The sequence below is a fragment of the Syngnathus acus genome, chromosome 1 (assembly GCF_901709675.1).
Source record: "Syngnathus acus chromosome 1, fSynAcu1.2, whole genome shotgun sequence".
NCBI lineage: Eukaryota > Metazoa > Chordata > Actinopteri > Syngnathiformes > Syngnathidae > Syngnathus > Syngnathus acus.
Genome location: NC_051087.1, coordinates 10,651,912 through 10,673,038, shown reverse-complemented (window position 1 = coordinate 10,673,038; position 21,127 = coordinate 10,651,912). Strand labels below are relative to the sequence as shown.

Genomic DNA, 21,127 nt, shown 5'->3' with positions numbered 1-21,127 from the left:
GAAATAAAATAAAAATGAAAATGCTTTAGATGGATTTTCTCAGAGTAACGAAATCAATATTGACACAAAAAGGGAAAAAAATCAAGATGACAACTATTACCTAAAAATGATGATGATACAGTGAACCAATTCAATATCATAAAGCAGAATATTTGTTTATCAATGATTGTTGCATTACCGTTTTCAAAAAGTCCAAATTCCAAATATTATTATTTGTTGTGATTATGAAACAACTACAAGCTGAGCTGCAGTTGAATGAGTTCAATTCGTAGTTCATAATGTAGGTGGTAAAAGCTTTCCACTAAAATGCTTGAGGTTTTGGGGAGTCACTGTCGCTCAAGTCCATACGTCATATTTTCCCACACCGTGTCTCTCTTCTGACTGTTTTCATCTCTTCATCTATTGTATCTACCTTTCCCCTGGCCTCATTTAAGGGTGTGTATTTTTATGCTTCGCATTAGCGAGGGGAACGAACTTAATGGTAGTCGACTCAAGTGCAGTCTCAGACATTCAGTCAGTCATCCCCAGAGAATAAGAGCAGTGCATCTTTGCCAAAATGTTTCTCTCCTTTTTCTCAGCTCCCAATGATTTCTGTCTTTGTCCTTACTCACTGATACAGTATTCGTTAGTGACGTGATCCAAATGAGAAAAGCAGCGTTGAGAAGGCCAAGGGAGAAGAGGAAAAGAATGGGGATCTGTGGCAAAACTTGGACTGCTGAAAGTTTTAAGGGAATCCCAGGAGGCAGTTAGGTATGTCAAATATATTTATAAACTCACCGGACACTTCATTCGGTACACTTGCACTCCATTGAAGAGATCAAAACAAGAACTATATCAAAATTCAAGGGTGATGATTAGTGTTGTGTTTTAGAGTTTGCAACTCTATTGCATCCTACTGAAAACTGATACGAATGATTTAAAGTTTACAGAGCTAAAAAGTAACTTTAAATATATTGTGAATGAATATCAGCTTGATGTCTTAGAAGTCGTAAATTTCTTGCTTAAAATATTACGCTAAGATAATATCCAATCCCATTACTGACTAGAAAGTTTCTATTTCAGTCTGTATAGATCTTTTATATATTTTATTTAAGATATTTTCATTCATTCATTCATTTAAAGGTAATGTTTAGTGTCTACTGTGTATATTTTACATTCGTCAACTTTTACTTGAGCTGACCTATATTAATATATCTTGGGAGACTATTTGAGTCGTCGGTCTACCTGCAGCAAACTACAGCTACAATAATAGGTGAAGTGGAATCTCTAGGGACAATTTGATCTCCCAAACAATTTTCCCATAGGCGATGTTGGCAATAGAAATTATCTTATATGGGCGTCTGTCATAATACCATTTCAGTATTTAAATGACATTTAACATTCAAAACTATGGCACGTATATTTTAAAAAATATAATCGATTAAAATCTCAAACAATAAAACACTGACATAACTTTAACGGCGTATGACAAAAACAGAAGGTGATTGGTGTCACGTCACACTCAACTTGAGTCTTTCTGCTTACTTCACATTAACTCACTTATTCTTCTCGCCTTGCAATCAAGAATGACAACCCCACAGCAACAAGTCAAAGAAACAGAGCAAAATCCATGCCCAACATCTATCATTTATCATCTCACAACATTTGTTGAAATCTTGCAAGATGTTAGGCAACAGAATGGAGACGTTGTATATTTTCCCAACAAGGCTTGTGCATTTGACCTGGGGAAAATTCAAATTCACAGATTGCACTGCTTATTGTTATTTTATTTATATTCTCACTATGGCTAATCTGAGTTTTAATAGGTTAAATGTATTGTATTGCCTATATTGCATTGAACATCACAGTTCCGACCATGGACAACAGCAATGATACCATATTGGTGTGACAGATTAGCATAGTCAAAAAGAATGTTTGTTTAGCATAGTGGCTTGTTACAAAAACTTTCTTACAATTTCTTATAGTAAAGTTCTAAAAAAAAAAAAAGGTGAAAGAAACAAAGTGTATCCATCCACTCTAGTCTCTTGAGCAGAGAGAAAATGGTTGACAAACATAAATAACATTTTAATTATTATTGAAAATGTCATATCCTTTATCAAGAAGACTTTTCTTTCTTGAAAGTACTGGTGCATAAACTAACCTGATGTTATGATGAGTTATCAAGCATGTGGGTGGATTGCTTGAGGGGGGGTCAGCACAAAGCTGAACAAGGTGCTGAATTGTTCCAGGTGTCAAAATCCATTGTTCCAGCGTCCCACTGGAACTAATGAGGCAGGTCCATTTTCACCCCCTAAATCCCCTGCATTGGTTAGAATGACTGATTTACGACTATATGACAGCTTCAACTCACATTATAATATATATTTTAGATGTAACTCTTACACAGCTGCTCTGTGTGTGTGTGTGTGTGTGTGTGTGTGTGTGTGTGTGTGTGTGTGTGTGTGTGTGTGTGTGTGTGTGTGTGTGTGTGTGTGTGTGTGTGTGTGTGTGTGTGTGTGTGTGTGAAAAATGGGACTGCATTTATGAAGCAAAAGCAGGGGTCATACAATGTGCTATGGCTCATTTAGTTGCTAAGCATTTGATTGGACCATTTGGACCAAGATAAAAGACTTTGGATAAAGATATGTAGACAGTACATTTTTACATCATTCAATGTGTTCAATGTCTCCTACAGTGATTGTTTTTATTATTTTACATGCTTTATTGTTTCTAAAAGGAAATGTTATCGCTTTAATTAAAATGTAACACTTATGTCTTACATATTCACTAGAAAGTTGGACAATAAATGACACATTAACAGAGAATACGTATTTCTCGTTTGTGAGAATTATCCTCCAACTATATGGAAATCATACCTCAGTTGAGAACTTTTTTTAAATGTTAATTGAAAGTTCACACAATGAAGTCCACAGTTCCAGCTTCCAGCAGAGCCCAAACAAATGTCAAACGGTCGTATGCCTCTGCAGGAAGCCATCTGTGTCTCAAACAGGTACAATGTAATTGCATGCTTTGGATGCACAAAGCTGAAAAGAAAAGCACAGCAGGTCCTCCACAAACTCCTGAAAATCAAATCAGGATTGTGACAAACTACAGGGAATCATTGTGAGAGAACTCGTTTGTATCCATGCAGCTACGTATATGTCATGAGAAAACCATTTTGTGTCATGCGTTCACATGGAATACATATTACTTACATATGTAGGATGAAAAAGTACATCGAGGTCTGCACTATGGGACAGGCAGAGCACCTCTAACCTGCAGCCAGGGAATATGTTAACGTAACTGGAGATGTTCTTAAGTACATGCCAAGAAAGTTTTCCATGTGGACATCTGTGCTAATAGAAAAACAATTGCAAAGTGATTTCTGCATGGACGAAGACACACTCCATTGTCACTGACATATGGTTAGTGTGGTTTGTGGTGTGGGGAAAGGGGCACCAATGATACATGCCATGCGGTTGCACATGAAGCCACAAATAAACCCACTGGTTCACTTCTCACCTCGCTCCTGAGGCAAATTGGTCCATGTAAAATTTTTAAACAAGTATTCGGTTTCAAATGCGCTCCAGCTTGAAGGCCCCGCCTGCTCTCGCCGAGGATGTTGACTCTCCCGCAAGTTTAGCTATTTAAATGTTGGAGGGAGGCAGACGCAGCTGGTGGACCGGAGAGTGTACACGCGCGAGAGGAGAGTGACATTTGGAGTTTTTTTTTTTTATTTGAACAACGAAGGAGACACATACTTAGAAATTATTTAGTGCTGTTGTGGATCTGGTTTCTTGTCATTTTTATTGTGCGTATTTCTGGTGCGTAAAGTTCCGTGCGTAAACGGTCACACTACAGAACTGTCACAGCAAATTGATGAAGATTTCACGATGTATTTGGATACTTTTTGGGGGACAACTTTTCTAACAATATTTTACCAAGTGTCATAAGTGAACAGCAGCGCTCATGCCGGACTTTCATTCTGGATTGCCGTATTTTGATTCATTTGGATGGATGAAATCAAGCTGCGGACTTTCACCTGCAAGGGACACTGAGGGGTTTTGGACCTATTAATTCCAGCCAAACTTGAATCTGAGAGGATTCCGAAGCAGGGGGAGCTTAACTTTTTAGACCTTCCAGCAACGAATCAGCGGAGTATTCATGAATCAATATTTGAATTACTACAAGATGAGGCTGAGAGCATCGAGGTTTGGTTATCTGTAAGTACAAAAAAATATTACTTAGATTATTATTAAATGTTATTAAATTAAGGCTGGCCAGACCATCTAACTTTTTTTCTTTTTTTTCCTCCAACAGGTTACTTCAGTTCACAGCGCTTTGCTTTTACGCACAGGTAACGCATTTCACTTCAGTAAATCCTCCTGATAATAACTCAAATGAGTAAACTGGTACGTAACGATCGTACATTGCACGTCTGCACACGTCTGCACAGGATTGCAATAATAATGAAAACATTTTATTAGAACGGCTACGACAATTGGCAAAAATTCAAACATCTTGAAAAGTGGCAAGACCCCACTTTGACAGGTGATTGTTAAAACATATGTGGACGGCTGTATTGAGGGGGGGGAGTCAAGAAGGGGGTGAAAGATCACTGCTGGTAAAGGAAAATAACCAACAGGGGAATTGTCATCCCCGAGGGTCCCCGAATGAATCATTAAAAGAGCCGCAAACGCCACTGTAAAAAAAAAAAAAAAAAAAAAGTAATATTCAATGAAGAAAAAAAATCTATTTGAATTAAAACCATTTTACAATAGTGTGGTCCTCCACATTTGCAGAATATTAAAAATTAAATCAATGCGTGTGCTTACTGTTGTCCTGCAGAACACAGTGCAGTCTCCTCCTAATTTCAAGCACCATGTCACCGAGCAGAGTCGGCTGTCGGACCGGATGAGCCGCCGGTTGACTCGAACCTATCAACTGTACAGTCGAACCAGCGGGAAACACGTCCAGGTGCTGTCCAACAAGAGGATCAACGCTAACGGGGACGATGGAGCGGCGCACGGTAAATAAAAACAAGCACACCGCATCCAAATTTGAAAGAACTTTTAACGACAGCTAAATTCAATTTAAACACTTTTCCATCTACACTCGGAGAATTGAGAATTTATTCAAATATACAAAAACTTCGGCATTGCATTAACGCGTTCACAATATTAGGAACACCTAGGACGTTTAACAGCGTCAATTATTTTCTAATTTAATGGGTTTTAGAAACAGTGGGTGGGGGACAAGAAAGCTTGACACCAGGAGTACCTGTGGCCAGTCACTAATATATGTGTAATTGCATCAAAAACATTCATATTTGAATAAAATGTCTGCAAAATTGACCTTTGTAACTATGATTAAATTGATTGATTATGTCAGACTTTCCAGAGCCTTGGACTGATGGTGTTAAGTTTTGCAAGACTTAAGTTAAAACAGTACTTTAACAGAAAAAGAAAAACTGTTTAAAATTCACCTGCAGTGCACACACTGTATGTGGTGAAAAAAATTATCATCGATGTTGGCTGCCTCTTGAAAACGTTTGACAGAGTAAGACCTATGAGTGATTGCAAAAAGAAGCTAGAAGTTAAGCGTCATCATTTTTTACAAGTTATGTGCTTGTGGTTTACTTTGAAGAACCTGGAGGCAGACTATTGTCGAAAAGAATATTGTAACAAAAGCCTTGACCCCTAGCGGGTTGGCTTCCACCACAGCCTCCATTTATCCAGTGAATGTCTGCTTTTTGGAGACTCATTATATCGATGAATTGTATCGCTTTTCTCATGAACTCAATTTATACAAGCAAGCGAGGTCCGTGTATTCACTTCATCGTATCATGTACTCTTTTGTCTTTTTGATTTCTCTACCCACACACTAGTCCTAACACACACCTATAAAAGTGGGTGTCACTCTTGTAAGTGGCCCAAATCTCCCAGCGGCGCTTTCCTTCCTCTCTCATTTGAAGTGCATCAAAGTACACCATTTACTGACCCTGCTACATCAAAACAAGAGTGAATGGATGCCATCTTTGCAATTGTGGTTCATTGGACAGGATGCTTTTAAATATTAGTCGAGTCCCTTAATGGGGAAGTCAATCCCGAAATTTTCTTTGCAATAATAATATGTTTTGTGCAGCCCAAAATATCAAAACACTGTGTTTTGATTAATGTTTCATTTGTGGAATATGAACTAGGCAAAATCCATCTGTTTTTATCCAATTTGAAAATGACGTCACAGTTGCCAGTTCTCAGGTCACAACCAATCACGGCTCACCAGTTTTTTTAATTTGAGCCATGATTGGTTGTGACCTGTGACCTAGAAACTGTGATGTCATTTTCAATTGACAGCAAGAGGCAAAATGGCCGTCCCCTAAGCTGGATAAAAACGGCTAAATTTTGCTGCTTAACTCATATTCCACGAACACAATATTAATCAGAATGACGTGCTTAGACTAGTGGGAGCACATACAACAAATTGGGGGTTGACTTCCTCTTTCATGACATGGATATGACATTCTCCACTGTTCATTGAGTTCATTCAGAGAAAAGACATCACAAAATGATTGCTTAAACCACATCTTCTCATTATTTGCTTTGCATTTACTTCTACAGCTAAACTCGAGGTGGAGACGGACTCTTTTGGGAGTCGTGTGCGGATCAGAGGGGTGAAGAGTGGATACTACATTTGCATGAATAAGCGAGGGAAGCTGATTGGAAAGGTAAGCAGCACAATGAGTTTGTAAATGACAAAAATGGTGTGGAAGAAACCACTTTGTAATGAAAAAGGTGGCACTGTACATGGCTTGCAAAAAAACAACACTAGACAATTGAAGAAAATCTTAGTCCTGTGAAATAATTTGCAGGCGTAGTAAGGAAAGTTTCTGCAATGCCAATGTCTTGTTTTAAGAGAGCAGCTGTTGAAAAGCCACCGACGAGCAGCAAGCAGGTATTTGAAGCTGCTGGTATCTCTGGAGACACAAAGAAATGCAGGATCTTTCCAAAACTTGCAGTCATGCGTAAAGCAGTATTTCGGCCACACCTAAGCACTGCTCAAAAGGAGAAACCTTTGCAACAGATCTGGAAACTATTTTCAGTTTTATTCGTGGATCAATGCAGTTTTAGAATAGTTAAAAATGATGGTTGGTTGGTTGGTGGATGACCACAATATCCCAACAAAGCTTTGACATCAACAAACATGTGACACAGACATTTTGGCAAGGAACAATAGAGAAGTCAGATGCTAGGCTTGAGTTCCTTTCAAACAGAATATTCCCATCATGGTATAAAATAGCGATACATTAAAAAAAAAAAAACTCTTATGCAAGACAATAGCTGGATGAGAATCATCAAGGTGATACTGAAGCGCTGCCCCTATTTAATCCAACTTGATCTTTATGTAATGATACAAATGACAGATTTTTTTTGATAATTTGTTGCAATTGTTTTTGCATTCAAAAACAAGTTTTGAATAATAATTTGGAACATGTATGTAAAAGTTTGCCCAGCACTTATTTCTAGGCAGATTTCTTAAGGCTCAATCATAAGTGAGGTAGTTATGATAGGCAGAAGAAAAAGGGGGCATATTCCACCCATGCCCACTCTACTGTTTAAATAACAAACTATCTGACAGAAACAGAAATTGGGACAAACTTATTCCAAATACATTACTGTTTGGATAAGGAGACAAGTGTATGGATTCACATTTCAATCACTGCACTGTATCAAATGTACAGTACCTAATAAACCCAGGAAAGAAACCCAGACTCAGGGACCTGCTGCACATAGGATTCGTAGCTATAAAACTAAAGTACTGCTTTAGCGCCATCTTGTGGCATCTTGGTACCAAGCAACTAATGTCACTGTGAGTTGAGGAGCTTTATTTAGACAAATGTAGTGGTTTGCCACCATCTTGTGGTATCTGTTGGCAATTATCCAGCTTCTGGGGGCATCAATGACTCTTGGATTTTGACTCTGTCCCTTTGTCACAAAAAATTAAGTTTTTACAACTTCAAATTGCATTATTTATATTATTTTTAGTGTGAGATAGTATAAATGTTTCCATTTTCTGGGTGTCAAAATATATCTGCTTTATGCCCCCAACAGAAGAAGGGAAGAGGTAAAGATTGTATCTTCACCGAAATTGTTCTGGAAAATAACTACACAGCGCTCCAGAACGCCAAATACGAAGGCTGGTACATGGCTTTCACACGCAAGGGCCGTCCAAGGAAGGCCTCAAAGACCAAGCAGCACCAGAGAGAGGCCCACTTCATGAAGCGGTTACCTCGGGGCCACTTACTAAGTGAGAAGAGACCATTTGATGTTCTACCACTCTCTGTTCTTCCTTTAAGCAAGCGGACTAAACATTCGCATCAGCAGCGCTCAGTGGGCCGCTGAGGGACGATGATGTGGACAAACCATTATGGACAAACCACTCTGAAATTGGGGGGGGCACAATTCACATTTCACAGTCAAATGTACCTTTCCCATTTTGTGGACTCCTGGTGACATTCTTTGCTCTGGATTTTATGTACACGTTGACTGTCTAATATGATCATTGTTTCCAATTTAGTGAGAAGATATGATTTCTCTCATTGAATTAGTGGGACATTGAATTTTTAGGAAGAGATTTCAAGGCTAAATGTTCAGTGGTAAAGAATGTTTAAAGTACGATGAAGCTAAACAAGGCAGCTATCTGTTTTTACTGTTCTGGTTAAAGCATCTGAGTTTCATTTGACACTAATTTCCTTTAAGAGGTAATTTTGGAATTTTTCAATATCTATGAATATATTTCTACTGTAAAAATGTAAATGACATCAAATGGATATTTATTGTAGAGTGTATATTAAAACCACTAAAGAATCCACTCAAAAGAACCTTGGCTTTTCTCTCGTGATTGTTTTGGAATCGAATGAATGTTTGCAAAAAAAATAAATAAAAAAAATTTTGTCTTCCCCCTTTAAGTTGGAGACCCAGATAACTGAGGGGCAATATCTGTGACAGGCCACAGAGTTGAATGTGCTCAGCAAGTGAGACTTGGATCTGAAAGGCTGGAGCTACGCGTTAAAAGCGATGAGGTCAGCCCACCATTTTGGCCCAAACAAAGGTTACCACCATGTAGTTGCATTTCTCACGATCGCACACCGTAACCCTCTGATCAAATGGGCCTTTGTGAAAGCTCATATAAAAGGCCATGTTATACAATAGTGGGTTCGAATAATAACACGAGGAGGGGTCAGTTATCAAAAAGAAGGCAGTCACACAGGGAGGGGTTGGAGGGGAGGCTGGGTGAAGAAGGGGGAAAAAAAAAAAAAACATCAGGGCCTGTGTGGCAATATGTGGCATGAACTGAAAGCGGGCGAAAGGCTGGGAAGAGGCATTCCGGAGTGAAAGGGAGGCAGAAAAAGGAAACCTCTTCCCAGAAGCAGTTGAGCATGACCGTCAGAGGCCAGACGACAGTGAAGCAAGACTGAACACAAGGACCTGGCTGCATGCGCTCGCTCACAATGCATGAGCTGGATGGTCAATTTGTTGAGCTTGGAACACTGGAATGTCTTCAAGGAATTGACAACGCCTTTGCAGTCTTGGTGTAGCGGAAGAGTACATACATATTGAAATACTATTTTGCCTTTGGAAAATAAAATGTAAAAGTATTGTCTGTTTTTATAACAAAACTTAAGCACTGCATCTCAAACATAATAAAGTGAGTGAATCATTTTTTTGCATTTTTATTGTCACTACGCCTGCTTGAGCTGCATTGAAGCAATCGGAAACATCGGCAGAGCTTGTAGCAAGTGACTCCACAAACACAGCAAACGTGCTGTTCTAAAAACAGGAATCATAAGCCAACATTTCAAGAGGTTTTAACTTGGAACACTTTTTAATCTTTTCCATTTTATTGTTTTCCCAAAAATGTAAATATCTGCTTTAAAAAAAATAGAACCAAGGCATGTCCTTCCCCAACACTTGTTACTTTCAGCTTGTTCCATCGCAATATATTTGATATGCTTTGGTACGCCCTTCCTAACCCAACCCAGACATGACTTGCCCAAGCTTGGGAACAGCCGTGGGTCATGGCTGGCAATCCAAACCCGCGCTGCCCGCACAAAAGGCAGCGATTTGTACCAAATGCTTCCACGGCACAAATTCTACATGAAGATAAGAGACAGCAAGCAAATTTGCCGTGCAGAAAACTTTATTATGACACAGTAATGTGATTTTCGGCTTTCATTTCAAAGCATTAATGGGGATGGGAAAATTGATCAAATTCCAGAACATGGGCGGATGGATAAATAACATCAAAAAGGTTGTTTGGATGACCCTAACATGTTAACAATGTGGAACATAGTCTCGTGTATTGTTTTGTATTTAACCCAAATTTGTGTGAGTGATGGTGACAACAAGCCCGAAGTCTCACGAAACCTCTCAGGTAAAATGGAAAGAGTTCCACATGCACGAGCTACCTCCATCCCCAAACCTCCACTAATGGCTTTCAGGGTGGCCTGTGACACGCAAGGAACATGAAGGTATTCAGTTAACACAAACGGGATGTGCTCGTAAGAGTGACCCCGTAACGAACAGGTCAATGTGTGCTTTGAGTGCTTTACAAGCACATCAATGAAAGGAGGCTGGCTCGGTTGTGTGACTCCCATCAAGACCGCAGGGGCGCTGGCTTTGAGAGGGAGCCAGAAAGCATGGAACAAAGTCATATTAAAACAGTGTTCTGTTCTAAACTTTCAACAATTTTAATGTTTTAATGAAAGAAATGTTATTTGTCAAGGCTTGTTAGTGGTTTGAATTTTCAAATACTGGCGGAAACCACAAGAAAGAAAGTATTTCCCATTTGAAGTATTCGTGGAAAACATGTCAGGAGACTAATCAAGCATGAATTCAACACATTTAAACGTAAACCAAAAAAAAATAACCAGAATATGGCATTCTCTCTGTCTTTCGGAATTCATTGAGTTTTGCAGTCGATGTCCCCTTCACTCGTCCCCTTTAACTTCTTCAGCTCCTTCATCAGCTCCTGCTCGAGGGTTAAAATCTCTTTGGGTTTCTTGTACTGTACAAGAGTGACGACAGAGGAAAGTGTCATTGTCGTCTAATAGACACACACACACTCACACACAAATAAAGACAAATAAAAAAACAACTGTATAAATGCATATCGAAAAAGGAATAAAGATGCATTACCGCACAACTACAATTCAATTATGACTAATCAAATCCTGATTTGCTCTAAGATAGGGAGTGGGAAAAGTGTGGCCAACTCCAATTTTTTATTCCAGTCTACAGAGCATTCACATAATCAAGACTCCTGCAATAAAAGAGGCATTCATTCAGCTGCCCCCCCCAGATTAATTAATGAATCAATTAAATATAGGAAACAATTGTGGTTTTTTTTATTGAAAGTTTTTTCAGTTGCCTTCATTTTGTCCTCAGATTGAATGTATTTACTCATTTGTATTTTTTTGTTCATTTATCTCAGAAATAACTGCCTAACTTATCCATAAAGAAGAATTTTATATACACATTTATATTTATTTCATTACATAAGTACTTGGTATATTAATTGTAAAACATAAACATAATCAAATGAAATAAATTGACAATGCATATGCTGAAAAATATGCATTTTTATTAGCTTATTGCTTGATTTCTTATCAATATTGTAAGTAAAAAGTATTGTAAGGATGGATAAGTAGTGAAACAGGCTACATTCTTTGTTTGAAACTTCAGCTCTGACTTTTCTATGTTGCACGTTTTCCCAGTTGCGTGCATGGATGCCAAACACGTTAATGTCCACAGTAAGTATGACGGCCTAATCGACGTGAATGTCATTTGTTGTCTTTCTCTGTATCTGTGTGGTTTGCTGGTGGCTGGTGATCAGTCCAAGGTGTCCCCTGCCTCTCATCCTATGTCAGTTTGAATCGGCTCCCTCTTATAATCGGCACATGATATGCGTGATGCGGAAATACAACTTGTATTTAAAAAAACAAAAAAAGCATGAGTGGGATTTGAGACAGGTCTTAAGCAGAAGACAGTCTATGCATCAATATTTTTGTTGGACTGGACACTTACACTGACTATCAAAGTGTTGTTGGCATGAGTGAAGCTTAAGGCAGAGCTGTCCAGCGGGAGTTGACTTCGATCCATATCAGGAATATCAAACTTCTTGTAATACCTGGAAATGCAGAAGTATAGACAGCTTTATATACAGTCTCAATGTTTCCAAATCAGTGTGCCTTGGCACATTTGTGTGCTGTGAGATCATCGATCAGATGTGTCCTGAAATTTTCTTTTCATTATTTCACTCTATTGGTCCAAACAAAAACAATAAACAAATATTGCATCCTTGCTCTGGCACTCAATGGCATAAAATATATATATTTCACCTGGGTATTCACTTTTTGTGACATTTGTGTTTGCCAGAGTATTGAATGATTTTTTTTAATGTAAAATACATGCTTGAGCCTGAAAAAAGTTGGGTAAACATTAGTAGGAGTAATGTAGAGCAAACAGTGCCATCTATAGGAATAACAATGGAGTTGCAATAAGTGGTGGCATGAGAGTGTGTTCAAGCATACTTACTTTTTGTTGGAAGTTTTGATGACAATACATCTTTCAGGTGCTTCCACCGAAACATTAAAGACATCTTTTGGGTGGGGGAGGTTCCGGATTCTCCACTGAAAACTGCTCTTTGTATCTTTACGCATAAACACAGGCTGTGGAAATAAAAGAGATGTCTCTTAAGAGTTAGGCAGTGTGTGCAAACGGTAAAAAAAAAAACACAGTCCTAAAGTTAGATTCAAGATTGCAGAGAGAAAACATACATTGGAGCAGTTCTCTTTTAGGATCTCAGCATCCAAAGAGACGACGGGACCAACAAGCGGCTCCCCAACTTCGACCTGCCATTGACCTTGCGCTCCAAGTGTGGTTTTGTGATGCCACTTCCGCACTGCAACGCATCAAATGTTCCACAACATCAATGGACCAAAATCATGGCTAGTGGATGCCGTGTGGTGCGCACTGCTTACCAACAAGTTCATCTGTTCTTAAGTCATACTCTTCTGCCATTTCTTTTCCATCTCCAAAGAGGTAGTGGATCTTCCTTTTCCCTTATGGGGAGGGTACATATAAACGTATGGCCATCTTAGTTTTCATAGAACCAAAATATGGAGGTTATTGGAATGTTCAGAGTACCAGATGAGAATGAGGGGAACATGCAAACTCCAAATAGGAAGGGACCGAGATTCAAACGGTGAGTGCTATATGTCCAACACTTTGAGACATTTATCTGATGTGCAAATTAACTGAATATTAATTAATTATTAACCAGAGTCTGCAGTGTCGTCTCAAAGTGGAAAGAAACATCCAAAGAGTGGATGCACACATATTTGACGAGTAGGACCACTGGTTAAAAGTGGTGCATAGCCATGTTGATGATGATTAGAGTTATTCTTGTTATATGTATAGTTGTATTGCGATTTGCTAAAAGAATTTGGGGTGAGCATTTCTCCTGCCTCCGTTAACAAACAGAAATAAAAGCAAATATGTTCAGGTCAACCGATGACACAAAGAATAGTATTTAAATAACACACGCGCGCGCACATGCACACACAGATACACAAAATGTTGTTTCAACTCATTATGCTCACCATCGTGAATCAATGCAGTTTTCTTTGACGATTTTAAGTTGTCGATCCAGCTTTGCACAGCCATTGTTGTGTTGTGCAGAGAAACTTCCGGAATCAACGCGTAACCACGGCAACTCGCAGTAAACAAAATTAACACGGAGCTTTTAGCTTTTAGTGAAAACAAATCAAGTTTAAATTTATGTTAAACAACAACAAAAAACTTCACACCTTTGTAAAGGAATATGTTTGGTTTGAAAGAAATGTCATCAGACGTCATCAACATGCTCCCCAGAGCCGTGTTAAAGGTTCTGTCAGCATATTTTCCGAGATGCATTTATTGCATTTTTAACACAAAGAAAAATAAGTCACAGCCCAAAAAACACATCATTGTGCTTAAAACAAAACTATCGCTTACAATTTCCAACAATGCATAAAAATATTTGCGTAAAAACAAAAACACCCGGAAGCGTTTGATGCTCAACTCCTGCACTATTTCTAAATCTTTTTGTGTTTGTGTTGTTTATGAATTACAATAGAACATAAATTAAAATAGCCAATTATTCGTCAATAATATAATTTAAACGCAAGGGGGGGGAACAAAAATTCAAATCAGTGATTCGAAACAAATGAACCGGAAATGTTCGCTCTTTTTTGTTGACCAGGAACAGTTTCCTGCGGCAGCGGTAAGTGCAAAACATTGCAAATGTTTTTTAAAGTGCTTAGGATACGACGTAAGACATGATTGTGGAACTGTCAAACATGCAATAAGAAAACATGTTTGGTACGATGACGTTTGTGTGCACGAACACATTACTGGCTCCTCGCTAATATAATAGTTCAGATAATGTAGCGAACCTACGATTTTTTTCAACATTAATTTGGTGTATAAGAATACGTAAGCGGTGCTCCGATTGCTCTGCCTAGGATAGTGATTGGCCGCGGAAAAGAACATGATCGGCATGTATTGATCAGTGCCTTTCACTGCCGATCACAAAAGGTCAACATTTTATACCGTATTGGCCTGAATATAAGACGACCCCCTCTTTTTCAAGACTCAAGTTTGAAAAAATACTTTTTGAACACCAAATTTAATTTTTATACAGAAAATAATTACAGTACATCTGAAACAAATGATTATAATAATATATTCGAGAGAAAAAGCATGTTAAAAACTCATCGTCCATCCATCCATTATCCATATCACTTGTCCCCACGGGGGTCGCGGATGTGCTGGAGCCTAACACCCTAAATTGGAAAATGTCAGTTCAACTTTGTAAAAAATACAAAATGTGTAGTACTTAGAATAGTTTTGATGGCTGTCCTATATTTATAGAAACAACATATATGGCCATCAAAAAACAACCTATACTTATATTTTCTCATATATAACTGGATCTTGTCTATTCTAATTCACATAAACTAGGCAGCTGGCCCCTGGCTTGCCCATTTCACTCTGAAGATGGAATCATGTCACGGGATTGTGAAAGCTTTCCCCAAAGTTAAAAAGACCAGAGCTTCTCAAGGAAAGGATTCTCCTCCTTTAAAGAAGAAATCTGATGAATTTGATGTGACAGGTTTGTACTTTTTTGTTTTGATTCCAAGTTATGCTCCTCATTTCATGTTCTTTTTGTCTCCCTTTTCTTAGGAAGTACCTTTAATGGTACCTCAGTGTACATCCTACCTGCAGGCATAGGAAATGCAAGATGTCAGATCTTCCAAAGACAAATTCAACAGAACGGAGGCCAGACAGTGAGGTCTCTATGTGTTGGTGTCACTCATGTTGTTGTTGATGACAACATGGAGCGTGATAGGGCTCTGCGTCTCATCAAAGTGGATGCAATGCCTTCTGGGGTCCATCTTGTAAAATGCAGTTGGTTAAGCTCATGTATCAGTGAGAAACAACTCTTGGATGAATCAAACTACAGTCTTTTACCAAAGAGGTAACGCCTATCAATGCTTTGTCTGCTATGTCTAAAACTCATCAAATACAGGTTTACCTGCTTTATTATAGATAGTATAGATGCTCCAGTTGTATTGCTTTTATTGTCTTCTCAACATTCCAGAGGAGCCTGTTTGACTTAGATGTTATCTTGGTCCTGTTATTGTCAGTCTTTGGACATTTTCTCTCTTCTTAGGAATTCTGAAACTCAACAAGAAAAAGACTCGCTGAAGGATGATAAATGTGCAACGGAAGCATCTCTCAAGCCAGAGTGTGATCCAAGCAAGCAAGGGGAGACATCAGACATGGTCAGTGGCTGGTAGTTGCGGGTAACAAATACCAAGTGCACCATTCTCTGAGTCAGAAAGGACCATTTTTTATCCTAACCGTTTCAGAGTGTATCAGACAAAGAAGTAGTGTCGGGAGAAGATGACGCAGTCAGTCAGAGTCACCTGGAAGCTCTCATCACAGGCCAACGCCCCAAAGAAGAGGCGCTCAACGTTGAGCCAGGTCAAGGCTCTACCACTCAAACGGCGGTCTCAGGGAAGTGGGTCTGCGCACAGTCTTCTCAGTCCAAAAGTAATAACTTCAACAAAGACATCACCGACAAACTAGAACAACTGGCCAAGGCTTATACACACCAGGGAGACAAGTGGAGGGCATTGGGGTACTCCAAAGCTGTCAATGCATTGAAGAGCTATCACAAGCCGGTTACATCGTATCAGGTAAGCAAACAGAGATGCAGGATACTCACAAGATGTAATGATGCCCTCAATTTTCTCATTTTTACCCCCACCCGACCTTCCCGTTTCAGGAGGCATGTCTTATCCCAGGAATTGGCAAACGCATGGCGGACAAAATTGACGAGATCATGGAAAGTGGTCATCTGCGCAAGCTTGATCACATTGGCGAGGCCGTGCCAATATTGGAGCTTTTCACTAACATTTGGGGTGCAGGAGCAAAGACAGCACAGCTTTGGTACCAACAGGTGAAACATTCACTCTCCATCCTTTACTGTATTGAGATTATTATGTGCTGGCTGCTAGGTCACAGGCAAGGCTACAGTCTGGAGAAACCCATGTGCTAACTCCACACCAAAAGGAGCTAAGATTTAAAGCCGGAACATCCTTGCTGTGAAAAAAAAAAGTCTAATCTCAGTATGAAGACAATCAAGACAATTGTCATTGTTTTCTTATTCATCAGGGATTCCGCACTTTGGAGGACATTCGCACAAAAGCCCACTTGAGCAACTGTCAGAAAATAGGACTCAAGCACTACGAAGACATCCTAGACAGAATGCCCAGGGATGAAGCTGCAGCCATTGAGAAAGTGGTAAATAGATATTCATTTGTCCCATCCAAAATTATTGGAATGGCAAGTTCAAGTCTTTTGTTTTTGTTGTAGTATACTGAAGACATTTGGGTTGCAAAACAAAAGATGAATATGAGACACAAGTTCAGCCGCCCAGCTGTTCTTTCACGGTATTGAGATCTAGATGTGTTAAAAAAAAACTCAGGACAGGCCACCTTTTGTTTGATGCCACCTACTTTTCAAGAAAGCAAAAGTATTGGAACAGACATTACTGCAGCTACTGTCAGTTCACTTCTCCTTTCAGTTTCCTCTTTAAGAGGTGAAATACAGGCCGAATTGGATTAAGGTCCGGTGACTAACTTGGCCAGTCTAACCCCGATGAAGTCCTTTGTTGTGTTGGCAATATGCTTTGGGTCATTATATTTTTGTAGGATGTAGCTTTTGGATGCATTTTTCTGTATATTTCCATCGAAATCTGGTTTTGTAGACTTCAGAATTCATTCTGCGCGTTCATCATGAGTTACATCATCAATAAAGACATGAAAAGAGGAAAGATTGCACATGTCGTACCACCAGGTTCAACCACTTTTCAGCAAAAAAAAAAAAAAAAATGGAAGGCCAGATTGGATTTAGCAGAGAAGTAGAGTTGAGACTAATGTTTTGCAACAAAGTTGTTTTTTTTATTAACCTCTAAGGCACTGCTTATGATCCAAAACACACAAGCTCATCTGTGAAAAGGATGCTGGAAGTGTTGTCATGGCTTGGACTTGCATGGCTGCTTCTGGGCCAGCCTTTATTATTGGCTAAATGCCACCTTGGGTCACAGTTCAACCGCTCCAAACAGCTCAATAAATATACTCTCCAGATAAACCAACTTCCTCGCTCCCCATTCTCAAAGTCTGCTCCTTTTAGGCTCAGCCCTGGCTGGTCTTGACTGATTGGTTGATTTTATTGACCATATAAACACCTAACAAAGATATTGAAGAAAAATGGAAAGAAAGAAGTAGAAAAAAACATATCTCGTCCTAGCCCTTGTTCTTTATAAATTACCTATCATGTTTATACACATGTAGGTTATTCATATACATATAATCACGTACCCCAAAATAAAAACACAACAAAAAACAATGCTCCTCTTTACAGATGTTCAGATAGTTTTATGTATAAACATGACTTGTAGACAATATACATAATATATTAAAAACAAAGAACAGGAATCACACAGGATCAGGTTTTTAATGACATAAACTATTTATTTCTGAATATGTGCAATTGTGCAGGTGAGGGATGCTGCCCGAGCAATTGATCCCGGCCTGGTGGCGATGGCATGCGGCTCGTACCGCAGAGGAAAGAGCACATGTGGAGATGTGGACGTGCTTATTTCACATCCTGATGGAAAATCCCACAAAGGTGTATTCACTAAAGTGCTCCAGAACCTCCACGACACTGGTAAATTCTGTCAAAATTTCAATGTAGACATCCATACATACTCAAGTTAAGATGTTTTTTTATTTTATTTTTTCCCCTCAGGCTTTTTGACTGATGACCTAGTGAGTCATGAAGAGAATGGAGAGCAGAAGAAATACATGGGCGTATGCCGCCTGCCAGGACCAGACCGCCGCCATCGGAGGCTGGATCTCATTGTGGTGCCCCACAATGAGTTTGCCTGTGCGCTTCTGTATTTCACTGGATCTGCACACTTCAACCGCTCCATGAGGGCTCTGGCAAAGACAAAGAACATGAGCTTGTCAGAGCATTCGCTTAACCAAAGTGTGGTGCGTCAAGGTAGCGCCAAGGTGTATGCTGGCATTCCCCTTCCTACACCTACAGAAAGTGACGTTTTTAATCTTTTGGGTATACCATACAGAGAGCCCTGTGAACGGGACTGGTGATGTACAATCACCAGGATTACAACAGGGGTTTTACCTCCCATTATATCCAAGAAGCAATTTAGACACCACTACTTTGGCGGAATATTATTTTATTTTGCACCCAATGAGGATAGACCTTCACATGCTATTTATTTGCATCTGTATGTCTATTTTGGGAATCTCAGCTACATTTGGATGGGTAAATAATTCCCAAAATTAGCTGGAAAATAAATCAAGTCCAAATAATAAATCAATTTTATTTTTAGAAATATTACAATTATGTTCCATTTCCAATTTTGCGGATCACCTGGAATACCACCACGGACCGCTAGAGGGTCGCGGACCACCGGTTGACAGTCCTTGCCGGACAAGGATGCGTTGTTCATTTTTAAAATCTAAGACAGGTTGAATGTTGATAGCCAGCAGGAAGAAATGGAAAGAAACAAAAGATAATCAACCCGGTTATGGATATGGTTGATGGGTCGTGACTGGGCAATGCTGCTGACTCACCAACGGGAATGTTATGCCTGGTTAAGGGTCGAAACCCAATATTTGGGTTAAGGTCCGAATCCCAGTTTCTGAAACATTGGGAATATCCCATTTACGGACAGATACCACGCTGTACCCCTGTTTGTGAGTCTTTTGTCAGTTTCTTTCAATCTATTTGGCTGAGTGTGTGCTTGTGCATGACATGGAAATGATGTTGTCAACACCCATTGGCTCTTGCCAAGGATTGACTGGGTGGATTTGAGGACTGAAACTCAGAAACAGCCGGACGATGCCCACCTCTGAATAATGGCAACAGGATTTTGCCACATAGTAAAAGCTTACCTAGGCTGGCTTGCCATTGTCCAGGCCTGTCTCCAAATGAAAATATGTGCTGCATATTATCAAGCACAAAACATGACAACAGAGACTCCGGACTGTTAAGCAACTTTAATCGTATGTCAAGGAAGAATGGGAAAGAATTCCAACTTTTACAACAATTATCTCCAGTTTCCCAACGCTTCTTGGGTGTTGTGAAAAAAAGGGGGGGGGAGAAATTATGTAATAGCGATAAACATGCCCTTATTTGTTTGGAACATGTTGCAGGCATCAATTTCAAAATGAGTGAATATTTGCATGAAACCAATAAAATATCATTTCGAACATTAAAGAGCTTGTTTTTGTATTCAGTTGAATAAAGATCGAGAAAGACTTGCAGATCATTGTATTCTTTTCTTTTAGCTTTTACACAACACCCCAACTTCATTGGAAGTGGAGTTTTTAAATGAGTATAGGACTTACTAGAAGTAGACATACATTCAAATATATAAGAAAATATCTAAGAAGCATTTACCGTGCAGTCATCCGATGGATAGCTAAAACAAGAAAATAACGGGGCGATTCGGCCACATAGTTTAGAAATTCTCTTTAAAATTGTATGACTGGAATCCAGGGAAGTAGACTTTGCTGACTCAATGAGTTTGTCCATTTCAGAACACTGATTTTCTGGATCTTTGTCTTTGCAGTCTTCTTCTTGCACGTTGCTCATCATGCTGCAAGCGGCGCTGAAGTAACCACTGCGCTGGTGGTCAGGATCTTCGTTCAGGTGAGCCATTGTAATGAACGGCTGCTGCATGGCCTGATGGGGAGAGATCCTCTGGTCTCCGTCAAGATGTAGCATGTATTTCAGAAGCTCCACAAATGCCCTCCGGTCCGCGAACTCCCCCAGCTCGGCCTGTGCGGGATAAAAGGTGATAAGGGCTTCCAGAGAGCTGGGTGGTTCAATGAAGCCGTTCCACTCAAGAGGTGTGATATGATTGACTGCTTCGTACTCTTCTGGTGTGCTCAGTCTGTACTGTGGACTTCCACTGGCTTCCGTCTTAGTGAAGAAGCATTTGGTATATCTGCCAGCACGGAGCAGGTGGTCATCTGGCTGACCCAAAACATCCACCATGCACTTCATCATCTGGTATTCACAGTCAACTGGGAAGAGGTTGTCAGCAATGTAAAGGAACACCAAGACGCAACCAACGCCCCAAACGTCCACAGCCTCAGTGAAGGGAAGGCCAAGGGCGGCTTCTGGAGCTCGGTAACCTTTAGGCTGTATCTTCATCCCAGGTTGGACACTGGACACTACGAGCGCTAGACCAAAGTCGATCAACTTTACCCTGAGGGGACAGTCCCGCTTGTTGACGCACATGATGTTGTCTGGTTTGATATCTGTGTGTAGGATGCCAAGGCGCTTCAGAGCATCCAAGGCCACCAGCAACTGTTTGGCAACGGAGCGGATTTCACTCAGAGACATTGGCTCCCAATCTCGTCCACTGAGCAAGTTGAACAGGTGACAGTCGAGCATCTCAAAAACCAGACAGGTATGACCCATGCATTCAAACCTCTCAA

General features: G+C 39.8%; 3 protein-coding genes across 5 annotated transcripts; 2 read left to right on the top strand and 1 right to left on the bottom strand.

Annotated features, from left to right (window-relative positions):
- The first annotated feature begins 3,640 nt into the window (after positions 1 to 3,640).
- On the top strand, positions 3,641 to 8,851 carry fgf8b (fibroblast growth factor 8 b). The gene is made up of 5 exons (XM_037245726.1): positions 3,641 to 4,202; positions 4,300 to 4,336; positions 4,828 to 5,008; positions 6,600 to 6,706; positions 8,091 to 8,851. Exons 1-5 carry the CDS (start codon positions 4,144 to 4,146, stop codon positions 8,379 to 8,381), a joined length of 675 nt encoding a protein of 224 aa, XP_037101621.1. The 5' UTR covers positions 3,641 to 4,143; the 3' UTR covers positions 8,382 to 8,851.
- Positions 8,852 to 10,161: 1,310 nt separating this feature from the next.
- dpcd (deleted in primary ciliary dyskinesia homolog (mouse)) lies at positions 10,162 to 13,889 on the bottom strand. 2 transcript variants are annotated; one of them, XM_037245790.1, is made up of 6 exons: positions 13,643 to 13,889; positions 13,022 to 13,091; positions 12,818 to 12,942; positions 12,576 to 12,709; positions 12,066 to 12,168; positions 10,162 to 11,046 (listed from the first exon to the last, which is right to left on the bottom strand). In XM_037245790.1, the coding sequence occupies exons 1-6, from the start codon at positions 13,643 to 13,645 to the stop codon at positions 10,942 to 10,944; spliced, it is 540 nt and encodes a 179-aa protein (XP_037101685.1). In that variant the 5' UTR covers positions 13,646 to 13,889; the 3' UTR covers positions 10,162 to 10,941. The 2 variants fall into 2 exon arrangements, with proteins under 2 accessions (XP_037101685.1, XP_037101674.1); XM_037245779.1 differs by having other exon boundaries at positions 13,022 to 13,102; positions 13,643 to 13,888.
- Positions 13,890 to 14,270: 381 nt separating this feature from the next.
- Positions 14,271 to 19,771, top strand: poll (polymerase (DNA directed), lambda). 2 transcript variants are annotated; one of them, XM_037240435.1, is made up of 9 exons: positions 14,271 to 14,304; positions 15,045 to 15,195; positions 15,267 to 15,561; positions 15,757 to 15,868; positions 15,956 to 16,285; positions 16,375 to 16,548; positions 16,764 to 16,892; positions 18,152 to 18,320; positions 18,402 to 19,771. In XM_037240435.1, the coding sequence occupies exons 2-9, from the start codon at positions 15,081 to 15,083 to the stop codon at positions 18,761 to 18,763; spliced, it is 1,686 nt and encodes a 561-aa protein (XP_037096330.1). In that variant the 5' UTR covers positions 14,271 to 14,304; positions 15,045 to 15,080; the 3' UTR covers positions 18,764 to 19,771. The 2 variants fall into 2 exon arrangements, with proteins under 2 accessions (XP_037096330.1, XP_037096415.1); XM_037240520.1 differs by having other exon boundaries at positions 14,288 to 14,304; positions 15,049 to 15,195.
- Positions 19,772 to 21,127: the final 1,356 nt, after the last annotated feature.

Bases quoted from the DNA above. Each gene is read 5' to 3' on its own strand.
- fgf8b (XM_037245726.1), top strand. From the start codon at position 4,144: ATGAATCAATATTTGAATTACTACAAGATGAGGCTGAGAGCATCGAGG. The intron at 4,203-4,299 runs GTAAGTACAAAA...TTCCTCCAACAG, and splicing joins GCATCGAGGTTTGGTTATCT to GTTACTTCAGTTCACAGCGC. The intron at 4,337-4,827 runs GTAACGCATTTC...GTTGTCCTGCAG, and splicing joins CGCTTTGCTTTTACGCACAG to AACACAGTGCAGTCTCCTCC.
- poll (XM_037240435.1), top strand. From the start codon at position 15,081: ATGGAATCATGTCACGGGATTGTGAAAGCTTTCCCCAAAGTTAAAAAG. The intron at 15,562-15,756 runs GTAACGCCTATC...CTCTCTTCTTAG, and splicing joins TACAGTCTTTTACCAAAGAG to GAATTCTGAAACTCAACAAG. The intron at 16,286-16,374 runs GTAAGCAAACAG...TTCCCGTTTCAG, and splicing joins AGCCGGTTACATCGTATCAG to GAGGCATGTCTTATCCCAGG.
- dpcd (XM_037245779.1), bottom strand. From the start codon at position 13,706: ATGGCTGTGCAAAGCTGGATCGACAACTTAAAATCGTCAAAGAAAACT. The intron at 12,169-12,575 runs GTAAGTATGCTT...CTGCATTTCCAG, and splicing joins ATCAAAACTTCCAACAAAAA to GTATTACAAGAAGTTTGATA. The intron at 11,047-12,065 runs GTAAGTGTCCAG...ACTCTTGTACAG, and splicing joins ACAACACTTTGATAGTCAGT to TACAAGAAACCCAAAGAGAT.